The sequence below is a fragment of the Juglans regia genome, chromosome 12 (assembly GCF_001411555.2).
Source record: "Juglans regia cultivar Chandler chromosome 12, Walnut 2.0, whole genome shotgun sequence".
NCBI lineage: Eukaryota > Viridiplantae > Streptophyta > Magnoliopsida > Fagales > Juglandaceae > Juglans > Juglans regia.
The window spans coordinates 5,341,296-5,358,239 of NC_049912.1; the positions used below are offsets into that span (position 1 = coordinate 5,341,296).

Sequence of the window (16,944 nt, forward strand, 5' to 3'; positions counted from 1 at the left end):
CAGGGACAAGAAAAACCACATGAATAAAAACTGAATTACTGGTTGTGGGGTCCAATTCAGAGTTTGCAGTGATGTGATGTGATTTGATTAACGGTTTCAATCAAAGTAGCTGGTCCAGTTGGATCCACCACCCATAGCCATCTGGTTCGAGGCTGGCAGTAATGGTGAAATGGAAACCCAAACATGCCAAGTAATTGATATCCTCTTGAGAACACGACTATTTAACTAACAGTTGGACATACAAATAACAAAATTTGTAACGTGAAAACTATGAATAGACATTTGATGTAATATGCTAACAGCTATTGTTTACAAAGTGAGGAATGAATGAATGATTTGAATTGTACAATTGCATCCCAATTTGAGGCAGTGCGGAAAAAACAATGTAAACGAAATATGAAGTACATGCCTATTATCGTTTGCTTGGAATTGAAGGGACAATCAAAAAAATGGGGAACTAATAAAACAAGCTTAAAAAACTAGGAGGAAACTTGAACTGAGTGATGGTATCTTCTCCAACTAGTTGTGGCTGATGATGGTTCCTAGTTACCACTATCACCTTACTTGTATCAGAAGTCCCTTGACCAAATTGTCAATTGCCTAATTTTGAAACAGCCTTGTCTTCTGGCTGATTATCATTATGCATGTGGGAAGGATCTCTCCCAATCCGGCGTTCCTGCATATTAATCATAGAAATGGATGGAGTTGGAAATTGGATGGATTATAGAATTCCTGAAGAAAAACACTTCAGAAAAAAATGGACAAAATATAACGCATACATCGTGGAATAGCAAGTCATCTGCCTTGAGCATGTGGATCACATGTCCCATTTTTGGCCTCTTCGTCGCATCAGGATCAACGCATCGAAGAGCAACCAGTAGAACACGTTTAAGTGCCTTTGAAGCGGGCATCTCAGGCAGCTTGGGATCAACAACTTCTTCAGATTTTCGGTATCCAACCATGGTTTTCAACCAATCTACCAAATTCACCTGCAATTTTTTTGGTACTTACCTTTAGTTAGCAAACGAAGGGAACTTTATAGAAGAAGGGTTTAAAGAAATAAGCCAATTGCGATTTGAGTTTAACCTCTTCTTTTGGTCTACTATAATCAACAGGGCTTCTCCCAGAAATTATTTCCATGATAAGTATCCCAAAGCTGTAAACATCACTCTTCTCATTCAGCATTCCAGTGCAAGCATATTCTGGGGCAACATACCTAGAGAAACACAGGATGAGAGATACTTTTCCAACTTAAAGAAGAAAACAAATAACTGCCTCAATGCATGACATTGGTTTAAGGCCATCTTTAACTAAAACAAAACAAATGGACTAACCCAAATGTTCCCATCACACGAGTTGTCACGTAAGTCCTCTCAGAACACAGGAGCTTAGCAAGCCCAAAATCAGAAACCTTAGCATTCCATTCACGATCAAGTAGTATGTTGCTAGATTTTACATCTCGATGGACAACCTTTGGTTCAAGACCCTCGTGAAGATAGGCCAATCTGCAAGAGCAAAAAGTCACAACTAGTGTTCAATTGCACGCATTGGATGGAAAAAGAAACCAACGCAAAACTAATATAAAAATATCAGCACACCCTTTTGCAGTTCCCAATATGATGTTCATACGGTTATCCCATGTTAGAGGGCTGACAGCACCAACATCACCATGAAGCCATTGATCCAGATTTCCATTGTCGACGTATTCATATACAAGCATCCTAAGAAACAAAACCAGATCACACATTATTACATCTCTAGACGCTACAGAAACCACAACCCCTGGCTCAAATAGGAAGATAATTATTGATACCTATATGCGCCCTCAACACAGTATCCAAGCAACCTAACAAGATTCTTGTGCCGCACCCGCCCAATTACTTCCACCTCCATTTTAAATTCTTTCTCAGCTTGACCCCTGCTTATCAATGAGCTAATTGAGCTAATGCATTATATATACACATTAAAGCCAAGGAACTCAGAAAAATCCGAGTCGGTAAAGATAATGGAGTCCACTTGAGTATGACAGCCATTAGTGCAACAGTTTGAAGAAGGGGGAGAGGAGGTGAAAAATATCAAATTTTACTCATTGAAACATCACTTACTCAGGCTTAATCAGGGGCACAAGGGCTTAAAAAGGAAATTGAGACCCTCGAAAGCGTGCTACTTTGCAGCAGAATTCTCATTTTTCACGCAGTCAAGAAACAATATTGTACAAAAGAAAAGAAAATAAACCAGAAGACAAGAAAACAAAGAACTAGCACATAACCATGACCAACGGAAAAGAACTTGGATTGGTTACCGAGAGAAAGGAAGAAAAGAAAATATGGTTAAATACGCACAAAATCCAATCACTCCATCAGGCAAAGTTGAGAGAAGCCATCCATCTTTCCTTTGCAATTTAATCATCTCAAAGGAAAATTATGCGACCCAGATTAAAATGTTCTAAACGGTGTCTAACACAACAATGTTAGTGGAATAAGACAGTGTGTAGAGTACCTGTTATTCAAGAGGTTTTTGACGGCGACTCTGGTACCATCAGGCAAGACCCCACAGTAGACAATCCCATACCCCCCTTCGCCAATCACATTCTCCTCGCACAACCCATTGGTGGCCGCCTCCAGCTCTCTGAGAGTGTACCACCTACCCCACCCAAGGTGCGACACCTCCGGCCCCACCATGCTCCCGCTCCCGAACGACCCCGTTTCGACCGTCGCCGTCCCATTGCTCTCCCCGCTCGACCGATCCGACAGCACAACCACGCGATGCTCGAGCTTCCCGATCTCGATTTGGATATCTGCCGGTGGAGGAGCCTGGGGGTGCGAGACTTCCTGGATTTCTTTGGACATGGGAGGCGTGGTAGTGGTCGCGGCGGTGTTGGGTTTAGCGTGCTTGTGGGGGCGGCGGTGACAGCGAGAGGTGATGCAGAGGGAGAGGAGGAAGAGGGCGAGCACGAAGAGCGAGCCCATGAATATGCCAATGACGACCCAGAGGCGAAGGCCGAAGATTGAGGTAGGCTTTGACAGCTCCGTGTTCAGGAATGCGGCGTCGTAAACCGACATTGTTTGACTGCGTGTATGATATACAGAGAGACAAAAACAAAGGAATTAAAGGGTAGGTGTCATTGGACTCGCCGGAAAACCTGGAGAACTGGGTTTACCGTCCGGCAAACACAGGGTCATGAAGAGACTCGAAGATTTGGAAACAATACCAGAAGAATGGTGTAGTGGGAAAAAGAATATTTTATGAATGAATTGAGAAATGTGTGTATCCTTTTCTGTAGCAGTAGCTGTAAAGATGCTGCTGCAGTTTTTAGCTCAATTGCATTGAGCCATGTTTTTAAGTTATACTAGTAATAATTTTTTTTTGAGGATTATTTATTAGTTATGAAATAAATAATTATATTCAGTCAACAACAAGACCCTACAAGATTTTCCTCAAACTTGATGTATCTCCCCATCTACAAAAGTAAGAAAAGATAAGGAATCACGTAATTATTTTTCAAATTCCCACTTCTATGGTTAGAAATCTTCTCATTTTAATTATAAGGTTACGTTTGAATATTGAGATGATATCAGATATTTTATAAATAATAATAAAAAAATAATAATAGAATATTGAATAGTAATAAATAGTAGTGAATAATAATAAAATAATAAATAATATTGAGAATACTCTGCTACTCAAACTAGCCCATAATCTCTTTCTTTCGATTTTAAATATATATATATTTTTTTTATGAAAACTTTAAAAAAAGTGTGTAAAATTTTTAAGCAAATCTTATATAAGAAAGAGAAAATAGTATTAAGCAAAGTGACAAATTAAATTATTTTTATTTTTTATTTTTTAAGTTGATTATTACAAATTTTCTAAAACATCCCTCAAATGAGCGGTGAGGTAGGTTACTTATAGAAGTGTCCATGAAAACTTTTCTCTTAAGAAATAATAACAAAGTTAATGCTCTCAAGGTTCTATCATTATAAATAAGGGAATAAATAATAGTATTTGTACAATCAAAAGATGCCCGTTATAATATAGACACGGCCAGGCAATACAATACAATACATCCTTCATAGATCAGACGGCTAAAAATGCTTGCTTGTTGCAGATGATTGATTGCTTGCTTGCAGGTAGGCCCCCACCCTCCCAAATGTAAGACTTTTGGATGTGTAGCAAGTGATAATGTGACTTTGTAACCTTTTTGATCCAGATGGGAAGGTAGGTCAGAAAATGCTTGCTACTTTTGTCACTTGCAAGTTGCAAATTATAGGGTGTTTTTGGTTCAAGAAAGAAAGCATAAATGGCTTAAAAGCCTACCAAACAAATGAATGGAGGAGAGCATTACAGATTATGTAATGTGAATAAGATTCTTGTTGTTTTGTTCTGTCTTTGTGACACAATAGTTGGGTTGCTTTCTTTGGGGTGATGAATTACAAAGCATGATAATCTCGTAGTAAATTGTTTCTTTCGGTTCTCATTAATTAAACGATTATCTCAAATTCTTATTCAAAATTTAGAATCTCACGTTTTTATCTGAATTTAAGAGTTTCAAAAAAATAAAAATAAAAGACGTATGAAATGAGTCTTACAATTTTTATAAAATTCACAGTTTGTTAATTACATCGATAATGATATCGGTTTAATTATAGATAAAATTGAAATTTAGATAAAAGTTAATAGACCTTATCAGTAGAGGATAACTCTTTACGAGTCTATTTGGGGCTTGCAATAATGCATCACTTTTAAGCATTCACTTTGATTTGGTGGATAGATGCTTTCACTTGTGGTGGGTCTTAAAAGAAAAGAAATTAAAGAAAATGTGGTGAAGATCCGCTAATAGAAGTATAGGAAAATACTTCTTTCTAAGGCATAAGTGTTGGTGGAAAACCACAGATAGTTTGCTATTATTTGGTGAAGATTCCATAAATAAAGTTAGAAAATATTTTCTTAGGAGTTTGATTGCAAGAGGGAGCTATAGATGGATGGCTTTCACAAGATTCTAAAAGCATGAAAAAATGGCAAAGCGTGAAACATATTTGAAATCTCAAAAAAGGGGGCAAAATGGGTTGATTTTGGGTTAAACGAGTTGACCCGTTATCAATCTATTTATTAATCTTGTCTTAACGAGTCAACCTGTTTTAACCCGATTGTATTTGTATCAAACTCAAACTCTCTAATTCTGTGTTGTGTTTGTATTGAGTTTACGAATCATACCACATATTATCACCCCTATTAAAAGTAGATTTGAATGAAGAGTGTTGTTTGATAATCAATAATAGTTGAACAATGTAATATGTGATATGGTAATTACTGATGAAAAGTCTAAAATACCTAATAATTTAGGGGCAAAACATATATTTAATCTTAGGTTAAACATAAAATTAGTCTAATATATGTTAGGTTAAACATAAAATTAGTCTATGTAATTTGTCTTAAATTCGAATTATTTGATGTTCTATTCAATTGAGCCTTGAGTCAAAATGGTTGTAAAATGATAAAACTGATCCATATATTAAAATCATCTAAGCCAATGTTCATCATTAGAAAAAAGAACACAAAAAGGCCTATAAAAATAAATTCATAGTTATTTATTTAGATTTGTAGACTATATCATAATATTTATATATATATATTGTGAAAAATTATGAAATATATATTAAGTGTGAAAAGTATGTCAATGAATTTTTATTTTTGTAAATTTGAAAAAATAAAAATTTATTATATTTTAACATGAATTTCCAAATTGCTCTATTGTTGGTTAAACTTAAAAATTATTTTTATTATAAATAGATGTAATGAATCAAATAAAATTATTTCAGAAAATTATTTTTATATAATTTCTTTATAAAATTTGTAATGTTCTTTATTAAATATTTCAAGTTTGTCATTTTCGAATTTAAATAGGTTCGCTGCCACCTAATGAGAGCGTGCTTGTCACGAACGAAGCAGGCGGCGCGTGCAACTTCCAATACTTTGCCATGCGGAAGCTTTTTTTTCCCTCTCACGGGCGCGCGCTCTCTCCCTCTTCGCTGTGTAGTGTGTTACTCTAAAATTCTGTCCGTCTCCGTCGTCGATCGCTCCCAACTAACCAAGAGACACAAATCACAGATCAAAATACCTAAATTCTTACCACGTCACTGTAATTTTATCTCTCGTGTTCCTGATCGGGGTAAACGAAAACCCTTTATTTTTGGAGCTTGTAGATTAAAACGAAACCCTATAGCTTGTTTCTCTTGATGCTTGTCCGGAGCTGATTTGATCAAAATTCGATTATCTTTTGTGATGATTTGTGGATTCATTTCCTACAATATGCGAGATTCGGGGTTTGATTTGTATGAAGGCTAATTTTCTAGATGTTATGTGTACATATATCTGTATTTTGGGCTTGAATTTCCGGAAATAGGGTTTTGGAAGGTCGTTGGAAATTGCACAAAATTAGAAATAGGAGTTTGGGGGTGGTTTCTAAATTTTTGGTTGCGTGGGTGATTCTTGTAGATTGAGCTGGATCGTAGAAAGAAACATCAAGCTTCTAGAGTTGACAGTTTAGAGATTTTCAATGATTTCGATTAGTTAGGATCGAGGTTTGGCTTGGAAATTCCAAACCTCGGTCAATGAGAAGGAATTGGCAATTCGAATTCACTAAATTGTAGGGTTTTACTAGTGTAGTTTCTTGAATAGGTGGTGGATATAGTTTCAAAATATTCAAACTATGTCGGAGTATTTTAAGATGCAGATGACGTTATGATTTCTGGGCATTGCCTAGTGAGCAGGAGTTTGTATTAGAGTTGGTGAAGCTTTCCGGGTATTGGTTTCCGTGGTTGAGACCGCACGCTGTTTTGCTGTCATCATATTGTTTATTCCAAACTTTGCAGAATGAGCTTAGAGAATGAAGACCAAAACTTATTGGATCGGCCATCTGAAACGAATCATGAATGGCAAAAGTAATGAACTTCTGTTTCCGTTTCCACTTTTTATGGCCGAATTTTTCTTTTCTGAGCTTTTATGTTGTATTTGCTTCTCCACTTTTGGTGAACTCTGATAAAAAACTGTTTTAATGATGCAGGAAATTGAAAATTTTATATAAAAGGGAGTTTTTATTGTCATTAAGCGAATTGGATGTTTGCAGAAAGTTGCCTAGTGGGTTTGATCAATCAATTTTGAGGTAAGATGAATCTTTTTCTATAGGGGCTAATAAACATATGTCGTTATAGTCCGCATTTGTGAATTTTGACAATGGAGTACCCTTTTTTTATATCATTGCCTTGCATGGCTTTAGTTACTGCTACCGGTTTACTCATGCATCATGATATGCATTGTTCTTAATCTGATTTTTTTTTGGAACAAAATTAGTGAATTTGAGGATTCTTTCCAAGATCAGCAAAGAGTTTCTAGCGCCTTGTCATCACATAGTTACAGGCGTAATGAGTATGGTTCATCCCCACCTACCAAAGGGGATTTCAATAGCTATTCTTGGGGTGTCCATGGAAGATGGGAAAGTCGTTCATCTGGACGAGGCGATAAAGATAGTGACTCACAATCTGATTGGGAGTCGGGTAGGATATTCCATGCTCATGTTGATAATTTTTTTACTTGTAAATTGTTTTACTTGGACTAGTTTGTAATTTGTTTTCAATGCATAGCTATTTATGTATGTTTTCCCCATGGAGTTTAAATCCCCTCCAACAATTCATTGAAAGCGGAGGTTGACAATATATATTTAGCGCACTTTCTTTTGTATTAGACATTTAGACTAGTAATTAGGAAGTTAAATACATTATGACTAAGCGTTTACTAAATTTGTAAAGGTAGTAACGAATTAATTAAGAAATCATGTCTTGCAATATCCAATTGATTAGAAATTTATCATGTTGTCAGAATTCCACACTCAAAGGCTTTAAAAACTTATTTATCGTTCCTAAACTCAGTCTCTTTTGGTGTACATGAAAGTTGTTGATGCAAGGAGAAAACACTTGAGAACTAATTAGTTGTTGAGTCATAGGTCAAATGACCACGTTAAACGATTTGAAGGGAGGGTGGGAAATCCTTCAACACGCAAGTTCTTGGGTGGGGTTTTTGAAGAAAACTTTGATAGAGGAGAGTTGTAAGCACGGATGTCCTTTGTCTTGCTTTTGAGAGGGTTGTCAGAAAATGTTTTTTTGAGAACTATTCAACTTCATTGAAAAGCTCAAAAAGTTCAATCCAAGTACATATGATATATACAAGAGAGACACCTATCTAGAAGGTGCAAAAGATACAAGAAAATCTTCTTCTTTTTTTTCATGAGCCAAGGAAAGTTTTTTGTGAAAGTGAGTAGGAAAAATGATTAGACAAAGAATGTTGTTTTGAGAAAACTATTTTTCCGGGCATGAGCTAAGCCAAACCACTTCGATTGAAGAAGTTACTCCACAAAGCACTAGCAACCCGCAGTGTACTAAAAGATGATCTACTCCTCTTACATATATGTATTTTTTTTATATAAGTAAGAAATTTATTGAAACCATGTAATTAGGCATAGTCCAAGTACACAGGAAGTATACAAAGAGAAAACACCTAATTATAAGCTAAAGCTGAAAAAGAGCACGAGAAGTCATTGGGGCGGAACCCATCCATTACAATAACCGAAGCCCAAAGCTACAAAGTATGAAAAAAGAAAGCTCTAATCCCATCCACCAAGTGTTCTCTATTGTCGAAACAGCGATCATTCCTCTCATTCCAAATACACCACATAAGACAAAGATGAACCATCTTCCAAACAGCCGCTATTTGACAATTTCCTTGAATCCCTCTCCAACATGCCAAAAGATTCACCACACTCTTGGGCATCACCCAAGCAATGCCAATTACACATGTAGCACCAATTATTGATAACTTTATTTCTTTTCCTTGGATTATCCATGGTGAGATTCTTTCCTATTTCAAAAAATTTTATAAGCACGATGCGCTGAGTTCTTAATGTTCTATTTTCTTGCTGGATGAACAGCAGTGAGTGTCCCTCCTTTGCGTTCATTTGATATATGTCACCTAATTGACTTGTTTGTTTAACCATTCTTCATGCCTGCATGTTGTTTGCATGCCCTGAAAGCAAATGAAATATATTTCTTTGTGTAAATGTTTTCCTGTCATTCTATAGATTGATACAGCATTCTATCTATACCTGCCTTTGTAATCTTAATTCTGTCCCGCATCGGTAATGCATAAAGCATTTGCTATGTAATGCTCAGTTTTCCTGCAACATCACAAATTAGTTTGTTTTCAAGTGCTGAGATCTCGATGGATGGTGGGTTTGTCTAAAACAACTTGTCTAGACCTGTGTGTTGTATGTTTTGACCATTCATATCAACATGCAGATTCAGGTAGGCGCTATGGCAACCAATCTCGACGATCTTGGCAAGTTGAGCATGAGGGACTTCTTGGTAGTGGTTCTTTCCCAAGATCATCTGGATTTGCTGCAGGAGTATCGGCTCCAACATTTCGAGCTAATGCTCACTCTCAGCTCAATAAGAGCAATGAGCCCTATCATCCCCCTCGGCCTTATAAGGTTGGACTCATGCTTGTTTATGTTCCTCGCTCAGACTGTAATGCCTGTAGTCTTGGATTTGGAGTTATACTTCCCTTTTTCAATGCTATAGCATGATTTTTATACCTTGAAGAGTAAATATAATGCAAAAAGGATGAAGCCAGTTGCAATTCGTTTTGTACAGCCTCCTGAATACTGATTTTTTTTTTTCTGCTGTGTATTCTTCAGGCGGTGCCTCACACACGAAGGGAAACCAATGACTCCTACAATGACGAAACATTTGGTTTTTCTGAGAGCACAAGTGAGGACAGGGCAGAAGAGGAAAGAAAGAGAAGAGGTAATTTGCACATTTCTGCCAGATTGACTGGCAGATGCAACTGTTGTGTGTGTGTGTGTGTGTGTGTGTACATGTGTATTTTAGCTACTTAATTGTTAACCATTTCTCTAGTTAGCAAGTTTAAAATTGATGACTTGCTTTTCAGTTTCCTTTGAGCTAATGAGGAGGGAACATCAAAAAGCATTTCAAGAAAAGCAGAAGTTAAATCCTGACAAGCGTAAAGATGGATTCGACATTACCACACTGCTAGAGGATTCCAAAGATGAGAAGAGCTTTTTGAATAGAAGCAGTGTGTCAAATGACCCTGTGACACTAAAAGATTCACATAATGATTCTGAAAAATCTTCTTTTCCCCCACAAACTCCTGCATCCAGACCACTTGTACCACCAGGTTTTACAAGCACAGTTTTAGAAAGGAATTTTGGATCAAAATCCATAATTCAACCGCATACAGTGGAGGTAACCGTCTTTCATTTTCACCTGATTTCTATGCTTGGAAAGTTAGTTCTCTGAAAAAAGGAAATGAAGAAGAAAAATCATTAGAAAGGTGGCCGGTCATGCATCTCTCTTTTTGTATAGTAATGCATTCTAAATATCATACAGTGAGTTACTTACAAAAAAAAAGAAGATATTATACAGGGACTAGAATAAGTGGTTTACTGTTTATTGTCTTGAAGTATTGCTTTATCTTTCTTGAAGCTTTAATCCTAATAGTTTGTCTTGCATGTGCCTTTTAAGTTTATTGAGATTTATTGTAGTTTATGAGAAGACTACCTGGAAAGAAGCTGAAAAGTCAGTAGCAATCTTTTGTAATTCTACCCAGATTCGGTACATTCTCAAAAGAGTAAACCCACATCATAAAGAATAAAATGCAAAGTTATGGTCACTTGGACTGTTATAAGCGAATATGCCTGGGAAATTCTAGGGAGGAAAGACGATTTTGCTACTTTCCCTATGGTTATTTTGCTCTTTTTTATTCCCTCTCTCTCTCTCTCTCAACCTACAGTTCCATCTGCTTCAAAACCTGCAAGCAATTTTACTGATGCATAGTTTTTTGATATATGTATCTATGATTTTTTATTCATTTCTAACATATAAATGAAAGATGGGGTTTGTAGAAAAATTATTAGCTTGATTAGCGAGATATTAGAGAGCTCATACTATCTATTGATATTTTTCTTTATAGGTTTAGCATATGCTGTCTCAAGATCTTTTCTGTTTCATTTTTGTTAATACCAAATATTTTTACCCATGATTTTTTGTCTTGCTTGTCATATGTTACCTTTGCTTGTCCTCTTATTAGTCATGCATGTTCTGTTGCTGCTGTAGGTTGTGAATCCTGAACTTGAAAACTGCCATTCACATGCCAAAGGTAACCTTATATTAAATGGTGTTTTGGATCATAAAGTGGAGGAACAGTCATCAGAACAAAAGGTTTTGGGTACACATAAACTTGGAAGTACTAGTAATAATGTTTCATTAAATAACAACAGTGACAAGAATCTGGATGTACCACCCAGTAATACGATTGATGTGGATACTCAGTTGCATAAGATTTCTTATCTTTCAGAAGCCTTTGAAGCTTCAGAAAATAGTGAAGTTATTGAGCTTAATGGCGAGAAGGTAACAGGGGATAAAATAGTTGCTGAATCCAATCATGATCAGTCAACTTCAATCCTAGATAATCTTTTTGGCTATGCTTTGACACCAAGTGGTGGTGGGTCCTCTAGTTTAATTGAGGTAATGGTGATTTCTAATAGACTTCTCATTAATGCCTATTCTACATGGGTGTGTGAGAGTACTGATAGCATATTGATATCTGTTTCCTTTCAAAATTGAGTTAGGCTATTCAAGGTTTATTAACTATCTATTTATCAAAAAAAGAAGAAGAAAATATCTCTGTTTCACTGAATATGACCATGCCATGATAACACGACAATACTACCTATAGAATACAGGCATGCTTTGCTATCATCAAAATTGTTCAAGCAACTGATAAATAGTTACATGATTTACAGTCAGACTTGGCATGTACTTAGTTGATTCTAAACAATAATTTATTGAAATGGGTGGAGCATTTTATGGTTCTAATGGAATTCCCAAGAGAAGTGAAAATCAATTTTTATTGGTTGAGGTTTTGAATTAACCATATGATCATTCTTTAGCTCTTTGGTCAGATCTTTTCTTGGATGATGTTTTGCTGCTTCTCCCAGTGAATGGATGCATTGCTAATTTTTGTCTATTTTCTTGTTTGTAACATGATGTATCTCTTCGTCATAATTTTCTTTGTTGCTTGTACAGCATAATACTAGTAAAGCAGATGAGACGATCCTTCATGCTTCCCAATCTTCCAAGTTTGCTCGTTGGTTTCCTGAAGAAGGTATGCCTATATCAATGTTCTGGTTTTAAGTCATTGGACATACTTAAGCTTTAATTGATTGTATATTGATGTTATAAAAAATCGTACTGCAGAAAAGAAATCAGTGGCTGATCTCTACTCCAGCAGGCCAAATGACTTGCTCTCATTGATTGTTTCTGGCGAGAAAGGTGGATCCCAGGAAGAAGTTTCTTCTGATGTGAAGAAGAATACAGAGCACGTGTTATCTAATTTTCCTTTTGAAAGATTTGAACCTGCAGAGGGGCATAAAAAAACAAATTTAACATCTGATATAATTGAAAATTCTGACCAATTGTACAAGAATAATAAACCGCAGGCACTTCCAGCTGTCCTTACCTGTGAAGACCTCGAACAGTCGATTTTGTCAGAAATTAGTGAAAATGGCTCGACTCAGCAACTGCCTGCTCAAGCCTTGAGCATTCCCGATCCAAAGACTGAACCACCAAGTGTTAATATCGATGATCATGCTTCTCAGCACCTCCTTTCATTGTTACAGAAGGGAACAGGCCTGAAAGATACTGTACAATCCCCCAACTTAGACATTCGATCTTCAGAGAAACTGCAGAACAATGAGGGAGCAAGTTTTGACTCTGCAGCTCGGACAAAAGAGGTAAATTCTGAGAATTCTTCTAGTTCAGGGCAGAGTCTGACTCTCGAAACACTATTTGGGACTGCATTTATGAAGGAGCTGCAATCAGTTGGAGCACCAGTGTCTGTCCAGAGAGGCTCGGCTGGGTCTGCAATAGTTGATGTTCCAGAATCTCATGAGTTTCCTTTTCCTGAAATGGATGATGCTCTTGTTCTTCCAAATGGAATAGGTTCCAATTCAACTAGTTATGAAAGCAGTGTTTTGACCTCTAAGGAAAGACTGCAAACCAAACCGGTAAAGATTGATGAGCAGTGGTTCGGTTTTGATGATCCTCAAGCTGAGCCAGATTCATTCCAGGTTCGAACTGGATTGAAGTCTAAGCTTGGTGGCTTTGACAGGCCTGTGGATATTCGACTTTCTGAAGAGGATAGCTTGATTACAGTTAATGATCCTTTGAACCTTCAAAATTATGCGATTGCAAAGACTGCAGCTAGAACCAATGCATTAGCTTCCCCAAACACCCAAGTTGACATTGCTGAAAAACTAGCAGCTTGGAATGCCATCCTCAAAGACAAAAGAGCGTTCATGGGGGGTCAAGAAGGTCCACCTTTTCTTCGTGGTGCTCGCGATATGAGGGAGCCCAATATTACCTATCAGAATCTTAGTGTTCAACCATCTTCCCCACAGCTTCAACCCCCTCATTCTAATCACGTAGGGCCCTTGCTCCATCCATTAGATTCTCGTCCCGCTAACATTAATGCGCAGTTGAAATTTATGACACCAGACAGAATCATCCATCATGATCCTCCACCGAATCATCAATTTCCTGCTAATATGCTTCGTCCTCAGTTTCATCATCCTGGCCCTGGATTGACTGGGTTTGATCCTCCCAGTCATCACCCTATGTTGCAACAGATGTATATGTCGGGCAACTTTCCTCCACCTCACCTGCTTCGAGGATTTCCCAGGAGTGCACCAATGTCGGCTCAGCCAAACAGGGGTGCACCTATGCCTCATGCCAGCAATCAGATGACAGGTTCTATGCCTGAATTAAATCCATTGCAAGCTTTTCCTTTTGGTCACCGGCAACCCAACTTTGCTGGTCTTGGATTGCCACCACCAGGTAAAGCACTCACCCATATGGTTTGTCTTGTCAGTACTGGCTTTTCTGGTTTAAAAATGACCAACTACTTATATAAAAAAAAAAAAAAATGTAACTGCTTCCCATGCATGTTTTAATTGCCCTCTCATAGTTTTACGACAATGGCTTCATGCGTGATCAAATTGTGTTACACATGGTTCACAACGACTCAAGGTTGTCTTGAGACAACTTAGGATGGTAGACTTCTGCTCAATCTAAGATCAGAAGGAATGCATAGGATGGTAGACTTTGCTAAAAACTTACCACGTTATGTACCCTTACCTTTTCAAACTTCCCATTTACTTGCACAAATTTCCTATTTTTGGAATGACTGCAAAGTTCTTCAAATGAAATGTAACATTAAACGGTAACCTGAATGTGAAATCATTGATATTTCTCTCTACCTAATTGGTCTTGATGTGTGAAGTGATGACTTACTATAGCAGCCTTCCGTGATTTCTTTTCCAAGAAGTGTACATCAACAAAGTGCCATTTTTGGCAGCGTCTTTTTTGGGGTTGGGGGGAGGGGGAGTTGGGTTGGGTTGCGTTCAGACAGTCCTGAATTGAAAGGAATGCTGGACTTAATAATCATTATCCATTGTGTTTGTTATTGTTAAGAATTTTTAAAATGTAAATCTTAAATAGACCAGAGGGGCAAAGAAGAGAAGGAATAATTCATCATCTGAGAAATTGCTTGACTATCATATTCTTCTTTTGTCATTGATGTTTTGTCGGATTCTCAGCTCCTGAAGTTGGCGGTGGTAGTAATCACCCAGAGGCAATCCAAAGGTTTATAGAGCGGGAGCGCAGGTCAAAATCAAAGCAGGTTCAACCTTTTGCTGTTGCTGACCGCGGTCAGGGAATGTATGGTCATGAAGTGGATCTGGGTTTTGGTTATAGATGATGATTATTGATTGTAAGCTTGTGTAGATTGCTTTGTAATTCATGTCTCTTGCTAAGATCTGCAAGTCCAGTCCTTGTATCAGTGGTGGAATTAATGCTTCTTTCAAGGGGCATTTGGTGGCTTAGCTTAGTAATGGAATTTTCTGGCAACTCGCCCTTAGTGAGTTTTAGGTTAATTCCATCCTGTTCACTTGTGGCTTGTATCGAGTTTGAGTTGTTAGTCTTAAAAAATTGTTCTTAAATTCATCTGAGATCACATCCTTTGCTGTTTAACTTCAAATTGTACAAATTAATCTGTGTAAATAACATTCCTTGAAAACAAAGCCTGAAAAATGCAAATTGCCAGTTCACTATAACATGCGTGAATAGGGTGCTATGTTTTGTTGTTCTTATAATTATTTTGATTAACATTGCATTACAGTAATTCAGATACGTAGATGGACTACATCTTTAACAGCTCACGAGGGCCATACGCAACGATACTAGCATATATGGCTTACACGAGTTTCGCACATGCTTGTCAAATGGTGACATTTCTAGTCAAAGGTGGGAGGGAGATCAGTGGCTTAACAGTATTGAAAAAACTCCAGACTCGGTCGCCTGGTGTAAATGCCGGGTAAGCGCTGCTGATATGTCAAAATAAAATGAAAATGCACCGTTTTTAGAAATTTCCATTTCCCTCCCTATCTGCATATCCATTTCTCACTGAATCCTCCCTCGAAGCCGAAGTCCCCTCCTTCCCTCCCTCTCTGCGTTTCCTTTTCCCTCCATCGAAGCCTCCCTCCCTTAAAGCCTCTGTAGTTGGAAGCCGCCGCCCTCCCTCCTTTAGTGTCGGGATGAAAGTCTGAGACAACCCACACGGAGCCTCCTTCGAAATCTCCTTCTCTTAGTTTCGTTTGCCTCATAGCCTCCCTCCTTTCATCTTCATCTTCTGTTTAGTTTGAATGTGTAGTTTAAGAATTAGAAGTTATTTAGCTGTTTAGTGAGTGTAGTGTAATAGTTGGATTTGAGATTTGTTAATCTTTTTAGCTTGCAGTTATATTTGTATAATTAAAATGTTTGTAGAGTTTAAATATTTAGATGATTTGTTTTAATATTAAAATGTCTGGAACTCTTTATATTATATTATTTCAGATTTCACTACTTTTCCTAGAGGATGGACTTTCTTTCTCCATGATGGTTGTAAGAAATTTGAGCTTATGAAAGGTGCTCGAGTTAGACAAGTGAATCACTTAATTAGCTAGAATGCCACTTTGCCCTGCTTCTTGTTGCAACTTGTAATTTTGGATGGCCCCCATATTCAACATACAAATGAAATCTACAGCACTAACATACAAAAATCCAGACAAATGCCATAAGATAATTCTCATATTTGTAGTTTTTACTTTCTATTGCAATCTGTTCTCCCAAATTTACAAACTTTTCAATTAAATGAAACACCTACAGCCTTGTACATACTAGTTAAACTACATTATACAATTAAACATAAATGCATTTGTTCTCCCACTTCTATTATGGCCAGTTTGGGAATGAAGCTAAATTACATTATACAATTTAACATAAATGCATTTGCTCAGTGTGGCTACTCTCCATTGCAGCTTCAACATGTGGCTACTCTCCATTGCAGCTTCAACATGTCCTAGGCAGCACAGCCTCTACAGACAATACTCCTGCAGTTATTAAAATTAATCTAAATCCATAAAGTTCCAAAAAAAGTTTGCAGAAATTAAAATTCAACCATATCATTGCACTAGTTGTGATCCATCCAAGCAGCTTCCTTCACAATATTTTTCAAAACGGGCCGAGGTTTCATGGAGTTTAAAGTTTGTTGTAGTATCTATACTCATTGTCCAGTACTTCATCAAATAAAACTCCTAAGTACAAAGTAATATATATGGGTAATAATCACTCCCATGATCTTCTCCAAAGAGGAACACTAAAAAGATATTTTGGGACCTTAAAGTACTACATCTTCTTGCGGAATAAAGCAAATATACAAGAAAAAACAGTTGACGAAATGTAGATTGAGAAAAGAAAAAAATTGATCTTACAAATGCTT

General features: G+C 37.1%; 2 protein-coding genes across 4 annotated transcripts; one reads left to right on the forward strand and one right to left on the reverse strand.

Annotated features, from left to right (window-relative positions):
* Positions 1 to 253: 253 nt before the first annotated feature.
* Positions 254 to 3,319, reverse strand: LOC109003521 (probable serine/threonine-protein kinase At1g01540). The gene is made up of 7 exons (XM_018981685.2): positions 2,500 to 3,319; positions 1,814 to 1,918; positions 1,599 to 1,721; positions 1,335 to 1,505; positions 1,087 to 1,216; positions 780 to 989; positions 254 to 676 (listed from the first exon to the last, which is right to left on the reverse strand). The coding sequence occupies exons 1-7, from the start codon at positions 3,060 to 3,062 to the stop codon at positions 593 to 595; spliced, it is 1,386 nt and encodes a 461-aa protein (XP_018837230.1). The 5' UTR covers positions 3,063 to 3,319; the 3' UTR covers positions 254 to 592.
* A 2,678-nt stretch (positions 3,320 to 5,997) lies between these two features.
* LOC109003516 lies at positions 5,998 to 15,241 on the forward strand. Of its 3 annotated transcripts, XM_035683115.1 has the most exons (11): positions 5,999 to 6,941; positions 7,064 to 7,162; positions 7,351 to 7,553; positions 9,348 to 9,538; positions 9,746 to 9,854; positions 10,000 to 10,313; positions 11,184 to 11,226; positions 11,425 to 11,594; positions 12,156 to 12,234; positions 12,327 to 13,964; positions 14,726 to 15,241. In XM_035683115.1, the coding sequence occupies exons 1-11, from the start codon at positions 6,874 to 6,876 to the stop codon at positions 14,884 to 14,886; spliced, it is 3,075 nt and encodes a 1,024-aa protein (XP_035539008.1). In that variant the 5' UTR covers positions 5,999 to 6,873; the 3' UTR covers positions 14,887 to 15,241. The 3 variants fall into 3 exon arrangements, with proteins under 3 accessions (XP_035539007.1, XP_035539008.1, XP_035539009.1); XM_035683114.1 differs by having other exon boundaries at positions 5,998 to 6,941; positions 11,184 to 11,594; XM_035683116.1 differs by lacking the exons at positions 11,184 to 11,226; positions 11,425 to 11,594 and having other exon boundaries at positions 6,000 to 6,941.
* Positions 15,242 to 16,944: the final 1,703 nt, after the last annotated feature.